Source organism: Cygnus olor, chromosome 1 (genome assembly GCF_009769625.2).
Source record: "Cygnus olor isolate bCygOlo1 chromosome 1, bCygOlo1.pri.v2, whole genome shotgun sequence".
NCBI classification, from domain to species: domain Eukaryota; kingdom Metazoa; phylum Chordata; class Aves; order Anseriformes; family Anatidae; genus Cygnus; species Cygnus olor.
In genome coordinates, this window is record NC_049169.1 from 111,262,953 (window position 1) to 111,285,229 (window position 22,277).

The 22,277-nt window shown below is 36.2% G+C and overlaps 1 protein-coding gene across 1 annotated transcript in view; it reads right to left on the reverse strand.

Moving 5' to 3' along the window:
- Positions 1-1,976: 1,976 nt before the first annotated feature.
- Positions 1,977-22,277, reverse strand: part of PAXBP1 (PAX3 and PAX7 binding protein 1) — a 28,112-nt gene continuing 7,811 nt past the window's right edge. The window contains 13 exon segments of the mRNA XM_040577089.1: positions 1,977-3,497; positions 5,614-5,731; positions 5,734-5,767; positions 6,071-6,217; positions 7,805-7,871; positions 8,137-8,213; positions 9,015-9,136; positions 9,312-9,456; positions 11,458-11,657; positions 13,960-14,075; positions 14,521-14,620; positions 16,914-17,037; positions 21,475-21,664. Of these exon segments, the coding sequence (XP_040433023.1) occupies positions 3,380-3,497; positions 5,614-5,731; positions 5,734-5,767; positions 6,071-6,217; positions 7,805-7,871; positions 8,137-8,213; positions 9,015-9,136; positions 9,312-9,456; positions 11,458-11,657; positions 13,960-14,075; positions 14,521-14,620; positions 16,914-17,037; positions 21,475-21,664 (1,558 nt within the window). The 3' untranslated portion in view covers positions 1,977-3,379.

Consider the following 22,277-nt stretch of genomic DNA (forward strand, 5'->3'; position numbering starts at 1 on the left):
TTATTTCATGGTTCAGACAGACTAACCCAACTAATAATTGCATTGCAAGCCTATCAAAAATTTTGTCTGGAGCACCACATGCAGGGTAAAATCACTCGACTCTGCTCCATTCTGATGGCTGAGTACGAGTTTCTCAGAAAACCACATCCATCCTCCTTTCAGCAATCATTTCTGAAGCCTCTCTCTCTCAGAGCTCTGTTTTCTGTACGTACCACACGAACTCCTGCAGGAATGGTTTCCTTGTGACTTTACAGGGAAAGCCTAATGGTCAGATCACAGGCTATTTAATTTTTACTGTGGCAACTTACAAACATAAGTTACAAACGTACACCACATAAAAATTGCAGGTGCATATCCCTTCCCCCAGCATATATACTATATATACATATAAATATATATTTAGAATTCATTCTAAAAAGCGTGGGGTTTGTACACTAACCTAGGGAGAACTGAAAGCAGAACCACGGACAACAAACTTTTGCAGAAAATGAGATGTAGCTGAAAGGAGGAGAAAGAGGAATCACATGGCTCCACATATCTGCACAAATCTTCCTCAAACTTCTCCATTTCAAATTTTAGCTTTCATTTGTTTCTTCCGTTATAGCAAAGGACAAGGTTTTTCCTTTGCTACTGATGAGCTTTAGGGTAATTTTGTAATACCTGCGATTGTAGAAAAAACACACCTGTATAACAAAGTAGTTATTAATAAAGTAACTATAACCATTCTGTAACATATTATGCCGTTCATTAAAATTTCCAGTGACCAACAATTTTACATGCAGTGTTTTCATGTAGTGTTATATATCTTTCCTGTTTCTAGACAATGCCAGAAATTACTAGCTGCTAAAGAAGTTACTAGACCTTCTCAACAGTCCCTGTAGAGTTCTGAGCAGAAAAGATTGCCATGTCACATAACTAATTAGTTACTAATATATTAGTAACTTCTCCTGTGGGATTTCATCATCATCTAGGACATCAGCCTCTTACTATATTTGTTAATTTTGATACTGAACAATAAGATACACATGGTCAACCATGGGAGAAATCATTTTAAAGCACCTGTTCTTGCGTCATACTCTAACCAAGCAGCAGTTGTGTAACACTGTTTAAAGATTATTGCATAAAGTGGAACTGCTTTGCTACTCACATTTAATTTGGGTCAATAAATGAGATTATGAGTGAAGTGTAGAAGTGGTTGTTTGTAAATAAAATTGGGTAAAAGTATTTGCATAAAGCCTTGAAGTACCAATACAATTCTAACCATTTATACATAGGAAAGGTTGCTCGAAATGAGAAGCTACTTTGCTTATCACTCATAAGTAAACTTTGCAAGATTCTGTGTGTTGTTCTCCAAATGTGACATATTGTGTAAGGATAAGAAGGAGAAATTCCTCTAACATGCAACACCAGTCACAGGGCATGATTCTATGAGAGGGAGGATGGGCTAAGTATAATATAACTGGTCTTCCAGGCAGTTAATTAAGAAATGACTATAAACTACCTTGAAAAATATTTCTCTGCAGCTATAATTTATAATGAGGTTAGAAGGAAGATATTCTCTTTACCCCTTCCTTAGTGTTCTAGTCATAACCCAAATGAGAGCAAAATGCCTGTTTTTAATAACAGTAGTTAACAAAGTTGTCTCGAACATTGGAGCTCCATTAGTAGTTAGTTTAATACTTCCTTCCTTATTAGTTTAATACTAATTTAGTTAAATAGTTTTAATTATTAGTTTAATACATTTGGTCACTGAAAATCCAAATACTGACAGCTCCTGGTTAAATACTTTCCTAATCTTCAAGATCTGAATTCCAGCGTGTAATCTTTGTCACATTGCTTTTTCAAAGTGAAGATGCTTTGGCTCACTCCAAACATCTGCTGTCCATGGACTGTTCTCTCCAGATATATTGGAACAGTCAGCCAGCTTGCATATTCTTTTCTTTACAAGTTTCCCAAAGGAATAAAGCTACAACAGCTCCTTGACAGACAAGTTTATTGAAACATTTTTTAAAAGCAGATACTCTGAATGTACTCCATCAATCCCAACAGTTCAGAAAAACAATTGTTCAGTGTCCAAATGAAGTGTGCATGTTACAAATTGTACGTTTTTAATATACTCATTTATACCACATGACATAAGCTTAAAATACAGTGATTCTTATGTTGTTCAGGACGCCAATTTATTGCTACAATTCCCCCAAAAGGTAGGGCACACTGGGAAATAGCTCTTAATCCAAGGCTAGTACAGCTCTTAGCATGCCTTGGACCCCAACATCAAATCACTGGTGTTCCAACGTAGATCATCATATATTTAAGGGGTTTTATTTTTAATTTACAGCTCAATTAAATGCTTTGTTTTCCAGGACTGTATTCTTAGAGGGTATTTAGCAGGAAATGAAACATTTGACCATTTATTACAATACAAACACTTCAAATCCTCAGATATAAATTTTTCTTCACTTTCATTTAGCTTTACATCTTTAGCCATACCAATCAGAAGAAAGAGGTTCCCAGTATGAAGTCATTAAAAAAAAAAAAAGAATGCAAACAGTGAACTTAACCACCTTGCACAAGGAATGAGGGTCCAGAGTTCACAGGTGAACTAGTTTTCTTAGAAAATATAAGGTGTTTGGGGATTAGGAAACACTGTCACATAAACTTGCACCATAATCTCGAGTTTACATTGTTTGTTTGAATTAAGGAAACAGTTAAGCATTGATTTGGGTTTTCATTTCTACTTTGTTTCTAAGAACAGTCTTTAGAGTTCCATATTTGAATGCAAATACTTTTTTGTTATTCCAATCTGAGTGAACCACAGTGGCTTTTTAAGGGTCAGGTTCCATCTGAAAGTCTTTCTACTATTTAGGCTGAACGACTTTCACATATTTTAATATTTTGCCAGCCCTTTTGACCAATAATACGATTGTTTTATTTTCAAAACAAGTGATTTTTAGCAAATGAAAAACTTTTTTCAACAGTAAAAGATCTCCATATCCAGTGTGAAGGTAAGATGGTGGTATAAATATATGTATAATATTGCATTACACTTAATATATTATACACATTCCAGTTAGCCACGGAACAATTAACGGAGGAGTAGATGACTACTAATCATGGGTATAAAGTGTTTTTTGTAAACAAGATTTTGAGAAACTTTAAGCAAAGTCTGATTTCTGGAAGAATCACAATCTTGGGATTTCATTTTTGCTTCTAAAGAAGTCAACTTTAGAATTACTTTTTTTTTTAAGGATGCTGTATATAAGAATGCACTTTGTATTAAAACAAAGATCAATACTTTACAGTTTAAGAAACTTTACATATGTACATAAATTACACATCAGGAATGGTTTTAAAGCTCATAACGAGATGTCGGAAAAGTCTATTTTCCTTCTATTAAAATTTTTAACTCTTTTACATTGTGATCATTTGCAACTGTCATAGCATGATCCAGCGCTCGTATACTTGCCAGAAGCTTTATGATCTGCTTTATTTGCTCCCTAAAAAAAAAAGCAGAAGAGGAAGGGGAAGTCAATGCAGGAATGGAATGATCATGTTAGAAGCGTTAATATTTCAACAGACAACCATGTTATAACTCTGTACAGCAAATCAGTTTCAGATGGCTTCACATCATCTCCACTTGCTTAGTCTGATAAAAAATAGGTTGGTTATCAACCTTGTAGTAAAATTGAAAATCTTGTGTTGGATTAGAGAGGAAGAGAGAGTAGGAATTAGTCATATATATGGTTTAATACTAGATGCAGTATTTCTCAAGAAAAACTCTTGGATTACTTATGGTACTGTGCAGTGAGTCACAGCTCTCTTGACGAAAAATGTTTGAGCAGAAAAAAACAGCATGTTTTAACGCATGCCTTAAAAAATATGAAGCTTGCCACCAACAAATTGCACAATAGATTGATCCTAGTCCTGAGAAAACTGTACTTCTTCAGCTGTCAAAAGCAATCCTAGCATCACACAAGGAACACGGACATGAAGTTTAAGCAAGTCCCACAAAAAAACACTAGATGTCCAAAATTCATTTTAAAAATTAAAGCATCTGGTTGGCAAAAAAGCACCCAACATCTGGCAAACTACCACTGACAGACATAGATAAAAGATACACTTTGCTCCCAGGAGAAATTAATGATTTTTTCTTTCAAACAGTTGTACTAGGTTTTACATGAACAGACATCACATCCTTAGGTTACAGAAAGTAACCTATCTGCAACAGACTTATTTTATGTGCTTAACAGAGAAAATGTGAACAGTTTTAGAAGTTGAAAAAAAAGCAGAATTCCAGACAATAAAAATTAAATTAGAATTTACTATGGGGAAAAAAAAAAAGGATTAGTTAGGTGTTTCTCTTCCAGTGTTCCAATACAAATTTTTACCAAATTATTTCAGCTGGTAAAAAAAAAAAAAAGTTGTTTCAAATTTAAACTCTCTTTCGCTAGCCTGTTTCTAATCTCTGCTGGATTCTCTATCAACTCTTTTGTTTCATTTACAATATCATGCTAGGCTAGACATTTTCATTTTAGTAAATTTCATTGAGTAAAGAGTTTGTTTTGAATTTGAATCACGAGGAAATTTAAATTGGTACGTGTCATTGCTATCATACTTCAGACACAAAGCTCTAAGGCATAATTTGGGAGAGGATAAGGAGTAGATTAAGTACAACCCAGTGCGGCACAAAGCTCAGTGTTCTCTGAAAATGAGATGATTCATGTGTCATAGACAGAAGTGAATCTGAAGACAGAAAAGTGCCAATAACCAATATGGCAATTGGAAAAAAAAAAAAAAGCCAACACACGAAAAAGCTCCTAACCAGAATTCGTGTGCTACACTTAAAGGGAAATTCCTACATTTCAGTGCCATGCGTAAATTATATATAAAAAAAAGTAACTTGAGCAATGGCTCAGGCAATTCCAGGTATCAAGAATGACTAATGAAGGTAGCAGCAAGGATTCCAAGTTTCAGTTTAAGCAGGTTTCCTGGAACAACTGAACTATTGACCCTGCAACCTCTCCCCATGCAACAGCACACGAATAAATACTCTTCCAGTCTCGTTATGTTCCTGTTTATCAGTGCAACAACTTGATTTTTAAATTTATCATTAAAACAACCCACCCAATACGTGGGTTACTTGGCTAGCAGTAGCATTCATGCATCTAATCCAAGCTTTTAATTATGCTGGTTATCAGATACAAGTAAAATGACTCTGATCAAGGGGAAAACAGGTTCATCCAGTTGGTTGTGTAAACATAGCCAGAACTTTTGCAACATATAGAAAAGCAGGATTTGTAATTTAGAAGCCATTATGTAGGAATCTGCAACAGGTTTACGAGGTGGAGCCCTCCAAATCTAGTAACTACAAAATCTGCCAGAGTGAAGGACACGAAGGAGCAGTGCGAAACATTTTGAGTGTTTAACTGAAACAGCAGCTGCTGTTTTCAACCACCTTTAAAATCTCCTCATCTACTATCCCACTACAAAAAAAAAAGTTTGAATTCAAAGAAGTTTCGGGAGACTTTCAGGAGAATCCAGATATTTACCTATATTTGCAAGCAAATAACACAAAGCACACGAATTGCAACTGATTAACTCAAAATAAGTTACCTTGCATTTCTTTTCTCTACATCAGAGCAACCAATGCTGTTTCTATAAATTGTATCAGCCAGATGAACAAGGTATCTACAGAAGTTTTCTAGCTGAGAAATAGTCTTGTCTCCTTTAGATTAGCAAACCACTGTTTAGGAAAGCAAGCAATTACCTAAACGAAAAAGGAAAAAGAAAGTTAAAAAACAAAGCAACAAAAATGTAAAGTTATCCAACATGAGTTACTAAGTCTGCCAGGTAAGACTGCAGTTACAAGACTCAACTGAGTCAAACAGCAGGAAACCTACAAAAAAAAAATCCAAAAGCACGGAAACCTACACTATACCTGAACTATCTACAGGTATGAGCCAGAGAATGTTCTTTCTTTGGTTCGCTGACATTATGATATGAAGATATCAAAGTCAAGATTTCATAGGTAACCTCAAGTTCATTTATTTATTTTTTGGATATTACTCACACTTTGAGCCTTCTTTATGCTGTCATCTCCATACTCAGAGTTTTGAAAAGCCATAAGAATATATCTATTTAGCAGACCATCTATTGACAGCTCCTGGAGAGTTTTGTTTGAAAGAATTCCATACCACTGGAGAAAGTTTCCTAATAACTGAAAACACAATATAGGCAAGGTAGTTATTTAAAGTGACACGAAACTGAAAAGTTAGTCAAATACTCTAAAGACTCTTCAAATGCAGCAATACAGCTGAGGTAAAGCAAGGGAAATATGCCTTCTGATTGCTCCAAAAGTATCCAGAATCCATTAAAACATTAGCTTAGGTGTTGCAAATTCCCATACAACAACAATCATCATCTCTGTTTGCTTTTGTTTTCCCAGAGGGATCAGTGAAAAAAATAAGTTTCAAGACACCTTGTTCTCAAAATTTGATGTTGATGTCAAGTGAGGTCTAGCATACGCCATATAGGGGCAAATTCACAGCCTCTTCTCAATGAAATCTGCAGGCATGCTATCAGCATACCCTTATTTCCAAGGCATGCTGAAACAAAAGACGCAGAAAATGCTTGATGGGAAGTGCTGGCTAAGCCAACTGTACAGCTGTTATTCTCCGTGGCACATGGCCTGTGGAGAACTGCTGCCAGCCTTGTACAAATGAATGCAGCCAGCAGTTTACTGTTGAGGCAGATCATCAAGAAATAGTAAATGAGCACTTGCCTCCCAGCATCTATTTCTGCTCTTCTGTGACGCTATAACTGCCTTGCTAGTGCAAGAGAGCTGTATTTTTATTGCTTCTCTAAAACAGAGCAGTGATAAGAGCATGCATAGTTCTAAACTGCCCAGGCTCCAACAAATATTGCCAGAAGCAAGCAACTTCAGTCGTATGAGACACAAGCCGTAAGTGAATTTTCAGTGTCGCTCTTAAGAACTGCATTTTAATAAATGAGCTTTATGTACTTTTTGCTCTAGACAGCATTTAAGAAGTTGACTTTACTTCAAAGTGAAAGAATTCAGTGTCAAATACTTTAAGTAAACGATGCAATTGCAAACCCATTCAGAATAAGGCCTCCCTCACTGCTACAATTTATACCAAAAACTCCAGACAAAAGATCTGTTTGCACGACCACAGAGAACAACAGTTCAATCACCATGTCTCATACTTTCCTCTTTAGCTGGGAGTTAATATTTCTAACAAAAGGATGCGAAGAAAAAACCTACAACAGCTACAGCTTCTTGCAGACCTCTGAAAACACTGTATTGCACATTCCACATAGACATTCCTTTCACATTCTTTATCATTGCAAGTAAACTAAGTTTACAATAGTTCTCACATTTTACAAATAGCAACAGGTTTTCCAAAAGGGGTTAGAAAACTGTTTGTTTATCCAAGTTATTTTCATGAAAATTCTGACGATACAAAAAAGAGAGACAAACCAAAAGCTCTAATTACCACATAAGTAAAATAAAATAATCATATGGTTTGACAAACAAAAAGGCATTAAAAAAACACACAGTTGTTGAGCATGCCAAGTAAACCCACAATGCATAAGTAAAAACGCTTTCACACTTGGCAATCTTTTGAAGAGGGCAGTGTACTATCAAAGGCTAAGATTACTACTCTAGAGTTCTTTCAACTAAAGAAAAGGCAATTTTATATCTACCATTTTCCACAAAAATGAAGGGGATTTCATTGCTACACTGACTACAGCAAAGATTTATCAGATGTATTTACTGACTTACCTTAACAGAGGACCAAAACTGACGTTGGAAAAACAAATATGGACCAGAGTTCTTGTTTTCTAAGATGCTGGAAAGTAAGAGATTTCTTTAATGAGTAACCAAGATCACCTCTATTTGGAGTTTGCTGACTTCCTCCTTCCCACACACAGTTCATTTCTATAAATATTCTTTTATTCCAATTCTGCTTTGTTTTTGACAATTCCTCACAGCATAGTAATTAGTTTGCTCTTGTATCTAGCCAGTGAACCATACAGAGGTATAAACCCTATCAACCACAGACAGAAGACACTGACTTGCCAACAGAGAGGTCTAATAGTTGAAAGCAAACTTACTTTTTTGGATATAAGGGCATGAATACATCGTCATCTAGTGTTCTCCTCATTCTTAGCAACAATGCCTTTAAAAGCATCTGAAACAGATTAATTTTTCTTAGCAAGTTGTCAAAGCACTGCTTATTCATTAACCACTCAGAAATTGATTTTAAGAACAACAAAGACCACATGTGACCCTAACAGTAAAAGGCACGCACGCTTAAGCACTCATGCAGAGTCTTAAAGAGTCTATAATAAAGGTTAGAGGTAAAACTTGACGTTTTCAAAAAAAAAAAACAAAACTGAAAGCAATGGAATTCCTTTATTGTTAAGCTTCACTATACAATGAGCTACAGTGAAGCCTGGGCTTTTGTCAATTTTAACCTTCTGCTGTCTTCCCTATACATGCGCACTTTGGCTGATCTCCCGCCATTCTAAAGGCGGCATGGACACTGCATTACACGTGGAATCTGTACTCCTGACATTAGTTCTCACATCATAGAGGGCAAGCAAAACAATGAAACTATGAAGCAATACATTTGGAAAGGTTACAAAGTCTAAATAAAGAAAAGTAACTATTTTTAGCTGATCCTTAAATCAAAAACTGCAGACCAAGAAGTCACAGTACATTTGGTATCTCTTTTTGTCTCTACCATTAATTTTGAGGAGACTTCATCGAATTCCTTCTCCTCATTTATTATCATGCTTGACTCTCCCTAACTAGCTAGCGGAGCATCAAAGAAGTGAAAAAAATCTTCTTGTTTCTCATTAAACATGCTGTGGTTTCCAATATAGTGTATTAAAAATATAACCTTATATAATAACCTTATAAACCTTATATAACCTTATAAAATATAATTCCTTAACCTATCCCAGATACTTATGAATAAACAACTTACTTGTGTATTTTTGTTTTCTGCATTCACCACTGAAGGATATCCATCTACTAGTTTTTGTACAATCGCTACCATTCTAGATGTTTGTGTTGTAGAAAAAGGATCCCATATATTTTCAGAAATCACTGTAAGAGATAAAAGAATTACTCCACTTTGCAAATACTCAAATACAGGTACTAAGACACTCAGACACATAGGACACATTTACAAAACAGTAACATCTAAAAGCACGAACAACCACCAGCTAGCTGCTCCACCCCCATCCGTGCTCCCCCTCCTTCATTTTTTCTAAGACTATACCTGTTAATTTCGGAAGAACAACTCTCTCTACAATGGTAGGTAATAGTGAAATATCAGCATCATCTTTTTCTTGCTCCTGTTCTTCACAGCCATAAAACAGCAATGATTCAAACCACAACATAGTCTCAAAATCACGACACTTGCCCTAATAAAATGAAAAGAGAAGAGGTCAGATTCCTAAACAGAGATCTGCAGTCAACACTTTATAAAAAAAATACATCTGCAAGTATAACACACATGAAAACTATAACAAAATTGCTTTAAAATAGGTTACTAAGTTTTCTAAGCAAGCAGGGTAAGCAGCATTTGAGCATAGTAAAAACATGAAAATGTAGTCCTTTTTTCCTCTACATGTCGGGTACCCCTCTCTACTGGAAGAAAAAAAAATATATATGGTGCCTCATGACCAAGTAGTAACTTGATTTGGCGTAAGGACAGGCAAATTATTTCACCTCCTGCTTTGGCTAACCTACTCCTGAAGCAGTGATACTAGTTCCTTCAGAAACAAAGGCAAACCTGATTCCCGAGAAGTGAAGAAAACTTTCTTCCTCTTTGCCTGGACACCACTAATCATGGCATTACGAGACAAATTAGTGTATATGGATAACCCAACCCAACCAAAACCTGAAAGAGGACGGAGAGCATGGTCAGTTTACCATAAATCAGCCAAATGAACTAATCCATTGTACAACCACACAATCACTAGATCAAATGAAAGTGAAAATGGTGGAAGAAAGACTGCTTTTTTTGGGCAGCAGCTGCCCTACAGATTAAAAATTTCTAATTACACCTGAGGAGTGAAAAAAAAAAACCAGCAAATGTGAGAAGTATAGTTCATTTGTGCTGCTTTACAAAATGATGTTTTCTGGATTAAGAAAATCTCTTTTCATGAATGCCTTGTAATTTTTCAAACTTAGCAAGATGCCTAATATAACAGGAACAGTAAGGCATAATAGTAAAAATGAAGAGATTTGAGAATTCTACACCTTGTCTCCAACTAACTTAAGCTTCATTTTGCCAGCCTGGGAACTCACACAAAACTAGCATAGAGGAAGGGAGAATTCACAAAAACAATTTTAAATTTAATGAAGGCAGCTTTCATAGATTCTCCCACTTATTCAAAGTAAATACTCTGAATGCTCTCAGAAGAAGAATCTCTCTGCAATCAGAGCAGAGGAGACAGAAGATCACCTTCTGCAAATATCCTCTTAGTAGTTAAAAAAAAAAAAAAAAACATTTCTGAAGAAAGGAGAGATGCAGTCATTTGAGGGAGAGGCTGACACATCTGCAGAAGGTGCTGTAGATGAACTACATTTTGAAAGATGAGAGGACGATTTTCTTTCTTAGCCTAGTTTCCTAACAAAACAAGCTTATGCAATTGCATTGTGTGCCTTGACTCGCCTCCCATTCCCCAGTAAAAGCCAACATGGCAGAAAAGAGCAAGCTCCTACCAGTACTGTGAAAACAAGCACTTGACTGCTGCAGAAATACCTTACAAGAGCTTTCACTGCCAGGAAGAACAATGGGAGTCGAAAGTTACCTGAACTGTTTGTCCTGATGGCTACTTATGTCAGCACACACACACACAGCCTGGACAATGAATGTGTGCCAGTGCCACTATGCTGCAATTGTGCTGTCCTGCTTTTCCCATGCTCCCTACCTAATTACTGTGCAATGAGTACTACATGGAAGACAATTGCCAGCCAGAGTTCTATGGGGTATGAAGGGACAGGTGAGAGAAAGAAAGATATATAATGTAGGGACTTAGATCACAAGTCCACTGAAAAACACACTTCTTGGTTCCACTTCTCTTGAAGAATCACCTTCTCTAGAATCACAATTTTCTCTGAAATATTTTAAAACCCACATGCATTATTTAACACACTGCTTGACTTTCTGGTCCCTGAGAAGGTATCGGCATGTGCTGAATTCATCTCTGACCTGCTGGGAACACAGAAGACAGTAGTCCTGGAACTTCCTAGGAAAGCACTCCACCCCAAGAGAGGTGCCCATTTTAAACTGCATGCCTAGAACACGCTTTTATGAGAAGCACACATCAAAGGTTCAATTTACTTTGTTCTACAGATGTGTGAAAGAACCACACTATACAGAAGCTTACGCGGAAATTGCCTGCACAGGACCTTACCTCCAAAGGAGTCCAGATAAGCAGCTGAAGTCTGATTAAAGGGTTGAACAGCTTTGGTAAACAGAGGCCAATATAGGCATCCTTGTAAGAAGCAAAGTACTTTGAACGCCAAGCTTCAAACTGTGACTTAATACAATCAATTGAGTAAAAGCTTTCCAAAACATCTTCAAAAACTTTGCTGGATTCTTTCAGTATACGATCTGGTGGGGAGGAAAAATACAGCAGTACATTAATCACTATTCCCTGTAATACCTCTTTCAAGAGGAACTTCAGTGTTGACTGTCATAAGCCAACTCCTACCAACATAACCAAAAAAACTTAGCCTTAAAAGTTATACTACTTTTGCCTCAAATATACAAAGTTTAAAAACAAAACAAACAAACAAAAAAAACACCGTAAGCACTCTGGCATACCATCTAATCCTTACTTCAAGAATATCATACAATGATTTTCAGTCTACCAGCTACTGGACTAGCAATAATTTGAGCTGTTTTCACAAAGGTAAGAGAAGAGTGTGGACCTAACTTCAAAGCTGGCCTTGTTTTGCACCAAAGTTTGGAACAGCAGATCTCCAGGTACCTTCCAACTCAAATTATTCTACAACTTTCTTCATCCAAGTGTAAGTACAGGGCATCTCTGAAATAAGCCAACTGAATTAGCACTTCAGACAGAGTGGGACCTGGCTGACAACACAACTGCTGGATATAACATGGCTGTTGGCACTGAGCAACCACTACAATCTCTCAGAACGTTCCTTGTATTTTTTGTATTTACAGCACTAGTATTCTGAACAGCCCAAACCTTTTTCTCAATATATTATTTTCTTCTAATTTCTTCTAAAATGTAACTAAACCCTGGAAATAATCAGCTATTTCTGCTACAGACGCACTTTTAAATGTTTTGTTACAGTAGTTATCTGCACACAACTAATAACAAGTACATGCAGCAGGTAGAGGGAGGGCCAACAGAAAGTTAGATTATGTCATACAAATACTTTTCACACAGGGATACTGAAAAAAATGCTACAAATAAAGCTAGCAGGTCCAAAGTGCATCCTCTGTTCCATATGGCCCACTGATCATTCTGGACTATCATGAGAGTGATATGGATGAAGAAAAAGCTTTAGAAATCCTACGCATGTTCAGAAACGGATGCAACTTCTACAAAAGACTTTTGTACACTTAGGAGTGCTGAGTTACAAAAGACAATTCAACAACACTGAATTATTAATCTTGATCATTTAACTTAGTAAAGTGAATTACAGCACATAACAACCTTTGTTCAATCAGAGCTCTCTGCCTGTATCCTCAATTTTGGTGAACTGGCCAGCAACTGAAGGTGTGGAGATTGTTTGCACTTCTGATGGACCCAACTGCTAGACAGTTTAATTGTTTTTTAACTGTTTATACTTTGGGTCTCCCCAACCACCTACGGTAACGACTTCAGCATTTTTATTACACGTTCTGTGAAATGTGGGTTGTTTACTTTAAACCTATTCAATCACTTCATGTCCCTCTAACGACATAAAAAGTCAACGTCATTCTCCTGGCTGCTTCGTCCCTTCTCATATGCACATAAACTATTCTATGTATGTGGTCCCTACTGCTTTGTTTCTCCACATTTCTTCTATTTTGATTAAATTCTCTTTCATAAGAGTGATAATTGTACTCAGTTTCAAGGTGAGAAGGTAACAGGATTATTACAGTAATGTTCTACTTTGCTACTGGTTTCATAGTAACCTCTAGTATTCTGTTTGCCTTTTAACTGCTGCTGTAAAAGCTGACTGTTCCACCAAACTCTCTCTTATTTCAAGCTTCTTACAGTTCTCCTAGTGCTTAATAGGCATCAGCTTAACTTACAACGCCATTCATTGTATGATTAGGGTTATGCATAACTGCATAATAAGATTTACTTGGAGCAAACCAATTATAAAATTACAGAGGAATTTCAAATCAGTCAATACCATAGAAACTTTCTGTAATGTTTGCAGTCAACATTGTTCTTTGTCACCTGCAAAGTTTGCCAGGCAGTAATAAAAGCCTACAAAAGCTTTGTCCTTGCGTTTCTAGACACTTATGCAAAACTTGGGAAAATACTTCTTATCAGCAAAAGTAGTTTTGAAAGCACTGAGGTCTTCAGAATTCTACACACAAAACAAAATAATGCATTAACATAAAATCAGTTCTCAACAGATTTTGGAGAACGATAAATCACGTTCCAGACTGGAAGGAAGGCTTAGTACTGCTCACTAACAAGACAATACCTGAATTAAATAAAAAGCATCTCTCTAAGGATGTGGCTATTTATTTAGCTGCAAACTGCAAAACAGATGGGCATAAGAGACCTTGTTGGTCATATTCATAATCTAGTAAGGAACAGTTCTCAAACTTTCTCCAAAATATGCTGAAATATATGTACAGGGCTGCATTGGTGTCAAGCTTTTTTTTTTTTTGGTCAAATTTTCTATATTTGGTTGCACAAGGCTTCAGTAGCTTTTCTAACCTCGCTCCATATTGAAGTTTGTAATATCCGTTGAAGTTTCCTCATCATCACTGGAAAGGCCTTCAAGGTGATCTGCCATCTTCCCAGTTTGCTCTCTTGCTTGTCTACGACGAGCTCTGGAAAGGATCATCAGCATAATAAAGCAATTATACTTCTCCCCCTACACAATGAGCATAGTGGCCTAAGCCTGTCACAATTTTTAATGCGAGGAAATTCAGGTTGAAAAGAACTTCCACAATGTCATTACCTCAAACATCCCACTGGGTTGCTTCCTCAAGCAGTGGAAGAGAAACCAGCAGAACACACATATATATTGAACAGGCTTATACTCTCTTAGCACTTTTAAATCAACATCATCTAATGGTCACTTGTTTTGTATGCTTGCATGCTAAGCTGGGATATTTAGGAACATCTCTCCACAGCGTACTAGCTTACGTGTTTTCTTCCCTTAACAGGAAAGGAAGAAACACTGCTATTTATGTTAGTGAGTATGTCACACTGGGTAACAGTATTCTGTGAGTAGGAAATACTCCTAATGGCCAAGAAATCTCAGTACTCTACCTTCTAGCTTCTCTTTCCGCAGTCCGACGCTTTACTTGTTCTTGATAGAGCACTCTGTCTCGTCCAAAAGAATCAAGATTTGGTGCCATCAGTGCTTTATCTGTAAAATTACATTGATGAAAATTAAAACGTTTAACTATGATTATATAATGTGTTATAGGTTGTCTCACAAGAGCCCTGTGCCTACTTTAAACTACGTGTAATTTGAAGTAGAAAGTGTAAGATACACCCAGAGGTCTTGAATCCGCAAGTGTAGAGGTTAAAAGAGGAAGTAATGGAGTTCGGAAAAATCTCCACTTAAATGTCAAACAGAAGACTGTTTTCACCATACTTCACTCTTGTCCCTCTCACACAGAGCACAGCTATATAAAAGTCAATGGTTTTAACAGGTATTTCTTAAACTGAATATTCCAAGGCATACAGTTCTCCTTATATAAACATGTGACCGTGTATCTTTTGAAAATAAAATGAACAAAACAGAAGGCAGAGAAGAGTGACCTGAGTCAGAATATATGTTACGCCAGAGTTCTAGTTAGAGTCTCTATGCATATATTCTTGACATCACCTCAAGTTTCAAATGCATCAAAATCAGCAGGAAAATAAATCCTCCCCCCCAGCTCCTTGTAAGCCACAATTCATTAAAGACGTTCCCAATGATGGAAAATAGCACAGCTAAGCAGTGAAATTGATCAGCAACCAGCAGACAGATCCAAGAATGCTTCCAGATCATTCTTTTCAGATAAATCTTTAGAAATGAATTGAGTGTTAGCCAGTGCTCACCTACCCACTAAAATACAAACATTGAAATCTAAACAAAAGCCTACCCAAATTTCAGAAGTAAATTTACATATTCTAACTAAATCCATTTACTTATCCATCGTTTAAAATACCAATGATGATCTATGTCCATATTACAATTCCATACCAGAACTAAGAGCCTTAAAATACAGATGAAATCATCATTTATTCATTTTTTTGGATGTTTTTCAAATCTGAGCTATTTGTCTTTACAATGAAGTAAAACAAAACTGGGCAGACAAATTTAAGGTCACTTATATCCCGTTAGTGTTCTGACACTGTATGAACGAATGCAAATTGTCCACGTCCGCAACACACATCAAATCAAAGGCTGGCATCAGTTCACTGTGTCTTGAAATAGTTCAGTTCCGTCCCTCACATTATCACAGAACCCAGGGAAGACGATTCTCAAAACTCCCCGATACTAAATAAGATCTCCCTTTAAAACCCAACCTTGACAATGACCACTATTACCTGCTCACCATCTAAAACCAGTCCAAAATAGTCCATTCTAGGTTTATTTTAGGAAATTCATTTACAGTACACTAGTTTTGTAGTTCTCACCACAGCACTTTTATGGTAAAACTGCAAGGCCTACATGTGATACCTGCGGCTCCAAATAAAGTCCTAAAAGGAATACAAACACTGACTGCTCTGTAAAGACATGACCAACTCTGATGCCCTAATGCTTTATCATACTCAGTGAGTTCTAATGGTACCAACATTTCTTCTCTGGGCACGCTGTGACAGAATTGGAAGTGGCTTGTACTATAGGATTTTAGGCCAGCAATAGGACAGACAAGAAAGACATTTTAAAAAATGGGGCACTCTTCAAAGTGGAAAGATGACTACTATTAATGTATTTTAATAATCATTTAACATGCAGATTAAAACCTCCTCCAAGGAATGTGTGTTTTCATGCAGGTTAACATTTGGACCTTTGTAGAGTTTTACATACTGAAGTGATCACCACAAGAAAACTGCTCAGTGAGGACCCCCATCTCAACACGCACACTAAACTGGTATTGTAACTGGCTAATTTTAAGCTGTAATCCACATAGAGTCATTTTGTATTAGTCTGATTTTTAACAATGGCAATAATCTCTTCCAGTTTCTTAGCTTTAGCAGTTAAGTGTCTGAATAGAAATACTTATGCCACCTACAAAATAGAGCATGAGAGAAAAGTCAGCTCTAGCCCAACGCTTCATGGCTTTGTACAGAGTTAACTGTAGATGCTGCAGGAAATTTCCAGATTCAAGGATGTTTAAAAAAAAAAATATGTCCTGACAAAAGAGGAAAATCTGGAGTCACATGCTACCACTACTGTCACTGCCACCATGCATACATTTAAAGTGCTAGGAAAGAGAAAATACAGTTAAGAGCAACAGAAAGGAGAAATGAAGTCAGTTAGAGTGGCTTTGAGTTTAAACCAAAACAGATTAGAGAACTTTTAATCTAAATTTGCTTCTACCTATCTGAAAAGTAAGGATAAACTTCAAGACAGTTTCATACTTTTAAACATTTACATTTAAACTAGCCATAATAAGTAAACAAGGTTGTTTAATGAATAATAAAAACCTTCAAGATGGACTGACTTGAATGGCTTGAAAACTCCGAAGATTCATCTTTAATATCATCTTGTCGTCTTTGGACAAGGCGGGAAGCTCGCTGTTTGTACAGCTGGTGCATTGCAGATTCAAGTTCGTTAATCAGAGGCACCTGTAAAAATACAACACACTACGTAATATCAAATTCTTCAGGTGCTTAGTTTTCTGGGGTGCCATACTATTCCGAAGTATAATGCTGTCACTGCACTTCTAGCAGCACAAGCCACTTTCTTTTAACCATTCGTATCATTTAGACCAGTAAACATTTCAACTTGAAGAAAACGCATGCATTCAACAATGTTGTCAGCTTTCAACCATAGCAAGTGTTCTGAAAGTCATTTCTGTTGACTGAATGAGACTACACAGTAAGACAGTAATTCCAGTGTGTGAAATGTTATTTAAAGTACTCTTATTTTCTCTACTAAGTGCACTTGAATATTGCTACAATGCTTACAATTCACCGATCTCCCTGTTTCCACTTTATCTTTAAACAACAATGTAGTAGTATTCTATAGTTAGATGAGAACCTGACTCTACACAATGAAAGAAAAAACAAAAAAAATAACAAAGCATCAATCTACCTAAATCTCCTAAAGCCAGCAGCTACTGTTTAGCTATAACTTTCACTAGCATATATGGAAGTATCACTGAAATGCAGTAAAACTATGCTTAAACATATTATGCCAACAGGTAACTCAAATCATTAAAAATTTTATTCTAGTCTATCATTAGAATCAAAACCACACAAAGCGTGTGAGTTCTGCATTAAGTATAATCTTTGAAAGACACAGACTTAGTTGGATCAGACCTGCCACAAAAAAAAAAAAAGTGGACTGAATTTCAGTAGCAACAAAAATAGATAACAGCTAGGAATTTCCTGACATTAAATAGCAGATCACTGCCTACTTCTGCGGAACTTCATTTCCTGGGACTAGTTAAAATTAGACCATCATAAATATTCAAATATAAAACAGAATTTTTAACCATCTCCTAATTTGGAAAGGCAACTCCCATGAATCAGTTGCTTTTGGTATGAACACTTATGCTGTATCCTCCTTACCTCCAAGACATATGTTTAGTCCATAGTCTTCCAGCCTTTTAGCTCAGATATTTCATAGCTGCCTACCATCCAGGATTACTTTTTTTTTTTTTTCAAAACAGATAAAATCAGAAATTGTTTCCTGATGTAATTTAGAATGTGACTCAGCAGCTATTAAAAAAAAACAACCTTCTCCTGTAAAATTTAAAACTATGAGATTATAGCTGCAGGGCCATTTCAGCTGAGAATGACACACACATCAGAGGACACATTACAATGAAAGAAATTTTAGCTCTTTACAACAAACTGGTCTACAGGGATCAAAATCAAAGGAACTCAACATACATATAACTCTCTTTTAGGGAAAACAAAGCAGAGGGAATGAGAAGGGGAAGGAATAACCCAGTGTTGGAAGTCTAAATTCTGAATTCAAGACAGTTTTGAAAACCCACGTAATAATTTAAAAATAAAACAACAACAAAAAACTAGTTTTATTGCAGTTTGCCATTGAAAACAGAGCTTCTTGCCTTAAGTGTGTCAAGGGAATTCTAAAACTGAAAAGTTAAATGAAAGGTTTTGGAAGCATCCCTACAGGTTCTTTCTATAATTGCCTCGGGATAAAAAAAAAAAAACAACAAACAGTTACGTATGTGTATATGTGAATCCACTCAAATTATTTCCCATTTAAAATGCAAGAAACTTAAAAGCCATTATTCCTCTATAATCAATGCTGTGGTTGATGAGTAACTGACAGGTTCGCTGACTGCTACAAAGTTAGAGCTCTCATTCATTCACTGCTTCGTTTAGTCATTACCTTAAATTCAATTATTTATTTTACCGTTTTCCCCCCACATTTTCACTGTGAACAGCGTGAGAAGAAAACTGGAAAGCTCTCTGAACATTTAGAAGACAAGGATAATTTTAATCTACATTCCCCCTTTTCCTGATACACACAGTGTGTTTTGATAAATTGCTTTTGCATGTAAAATAACAGCTTATCTAATCATGCTGTCACAGGTAGGCTGGTAAGAATTTGATTTTTCTGTGCCCCTTGTATTTTCTCAGGTTCAAAAAGTAAAGACACCTTCCCACTTTCTAGCCTTCTCAGTAAGCATGATTTTGACAATCAGTACTTGTGAAGGAACTACTAGTCATGCAAGCATCTTCCATTTCACTGATTTTTATCATTTAAGGGAAAAAACATATAGGATTTGACACTTCTGTTGCTTGTTTCTAAGTTTCTCATAGAAGTTGCCTCATTGTACTCTCCATTGCACCTTACCAATCAGCAAAGCATTTCTAACATTCAGTATCTCTTCAAAACCAGAATACAGGCAAAATGGTCTTGTTTGCATGGGGGTCACGAGGGATTGAGCATGGTGTATAGGTGCAGAAATAAGGTGGTAGGAGGACGAAGGTCTACCTTATGACATTATTTTTTGTTCTCCAAAACTAAGTCAATGGACATACATAGGAATTCTAGGGCACTGGACAAGAACACTGTGCACTCATTTGTGATTGTTCAGCAACCAACTTTTTCATTCAGACAAATAACAATGTGAATTAGACTAATAACCCTGACTAGTCCTGACAGAATAAAGAGAAAGCATCAGCGCATCAGATTTGGAAGGATAGGGAGCCCTGGTTTTATACAAATTTGGGATATGTCCTTATATATATGTATATACACACACACACGTGTGTATATATTTGTATGCATATATACAGACACACATCCACAGTATTACATATAGACACACTTTCTTTGCTTTTATATGTTATAATCATAATAACTATATTCATTATATATTATAAACACACATACATGTACTTGTTTTAAATATGAAGTAGCCAGGGCCACAGCTCCTACAAAAAAGTTGAAGGCAATTTATCTCTATGCTCAAAAAATTGGAATCTATCTTCCTGCTGCATTTCATTATTTCACTGAAATGAAAACTGACAATCATTTTACTACTTTATTTTGTTCCCTCCTCCCACCCCTTTAAAAAAAAACAATTGCAATTTGATAGTAATTTTGTCATGCTGAAAGCACTGAATTCTGAAACAGACTATTTGGCCAAAGAACAGAGAAATACATAGGACATCATAATTAACGTCATATGCCTCTGTTAAACCGACCATGTCACATCCTAATTTTGCAACTCACTGTACATACAGAAACCTCTAACTGAAAACAGAAACTGACTTAAGAAGCATGAGATGGAAAGTAACACCTTAAAAGTTCAAGGGACTGGTATGTGGGGTATTTTGGGAAAGTCGGGTGTCCAGGTGTAGAATCTTTAGAAGACCAGGAAAACAAAGATATATCATAAGAAAGCAACTTTAACAAGCCTGTTTGATAAACTATCAGCAGCTAGTTTGCTTTATCACAGCTGGAATTAATTTATTTCCTAGTATAGCTAGATAGGTCAATTCCCTTCAGACAAACTCAACTGAAATTGTTACACTATTAGTTAACAGTACACTTTCCTGGTTTTTCCTCTTCTTCAGTGAACAACACTTTACAAAACTGATCAGTTAGCTGGGTGAATTAACTGGTCCGCACTTCCTTGGGCTTGTTCATAACTGATAGTTATTCTCCAGCTTACAGGACTGAAGATGGGAATCTCTGAAGACAACTAAATGCCGAACAATTACTGTCTAACTGATTAGCAACCAGAATGCTTCTATATTCCTCTCTCACGCCTAACAAGATAGCTAAGCAGCAGCTTTAACCACTCGGGTAATAAGAAGATACCATGCTATTGTATTAAAGTCAGAAGGCAACAAAGAAATAGCCTATGCACCGCTAAGTGAATTTTACAGCTCCTGTATGTGTGCATACGCATGTATAAACACACACGTACGTATTGAGGAGCTTCTCTTAGTTTACAAAAAAACCTAAGTAAATATAGCATGAATAAAACAGGGTAAAAGAATTAAATTCTCAAGTTAGAAATATACGAGAGTATCATACTATATAAGTTTTTTTTTGGTAGTTTTTTTTTTTTTTTTAATAAAGATTGGGTGTTTTCAGACTGCTACACTAATTTTAACTCCTTCAGACACTAGAACACTACCAAACATGTGACACTGCCTGACAGGAGGAAGTTTGTAATAGCACAAAATACAATTTTCATATTGTGTTGATAAAGCATTTAAAGAGCTAGCAATGTTGTAATTCCGTCATTATTTCTGCATGTGTTGACTATCAGGTTAACAAAAAATGGCATCTGAGTAACCTTGAAAAGCCATAAATCTAAAAAGACAGAACCTAAAAATGTTTTTAGCTTATCTAAAGTCACTAATCTGTTATACTGTGAAATAACGGTCTTTGATAACAACCTTCGCTTTTCATCATGCTCTCTCTTCAACATTTGAATAACCAAACCTTTAGGAGAGTATGTTCTCAGGGGATTTTTTGAAAAAACAGAGATGTGTTTGGCATGTACTAAGAGTCCTTTTTTTTTTTTTTTTTTTGAAAAAAGATGAATGTTTTTGCATCCTTACCTTTTCACTGAAACACTCAAGCAAGTCTTGGACATACCCTCGCATTTCTTGCAAAAACTTATACTGTTCACCAATACCCCCAGAAGACCCTTCTAATCTTTCAATTGCCTTGGTAGAGTCCTCTCGGCTTTGCTGATGTTTCTCATATTGCTGCCGATTAGCTTTGTGCAATTCTTTCATAGAGTCCAACCTGAGGGGCAACGGATAAATAACAAATTTACATCCAAAAGTCTATATATTTCAGACTGTTGTGATATTAGACAGTGCAAGTACCAAGTATATATATGGAAATATTGTAAAGAGACAACCTCTAACTTTCACTTGTCCCTTTCTCCCCTCTACATAAACAGCAAGACTAATGATCTAAATTAATTTTCTAGTCTATGCTGAGCGCATTGTACTACCAGCTCAATTGTAATTCTTACAAGGAGATGTAGCACTCAGAATACTGCAAGGCCGGCCCTACAGGAAAACTGGAAGGAAAAGGTATTTACGGAACAACAAAGAAAAAAAAAAAGTATACGTAGGAACTATAGTTCCTACAAGGCAGTTGCCTTTGTCTACTAACTTAATTTACTATCAGAGTTTGTAACGCTGCACTGGGCATACAAACTAATACTGTAGACGTGTAGAGTGCCAAGTTGTTCATAACTAATGATTTCTGACTGCAATTGGGTTGTTCATTCAGTAGGACATTTTGTGTACCTGACAAGCAGATCACAATGTTTAAACCAGAAAAAAATATCTATGTTTACATTAAAAATTTAAATTCTTTATCTACTGAAGGGTAAAAATTTGATTTA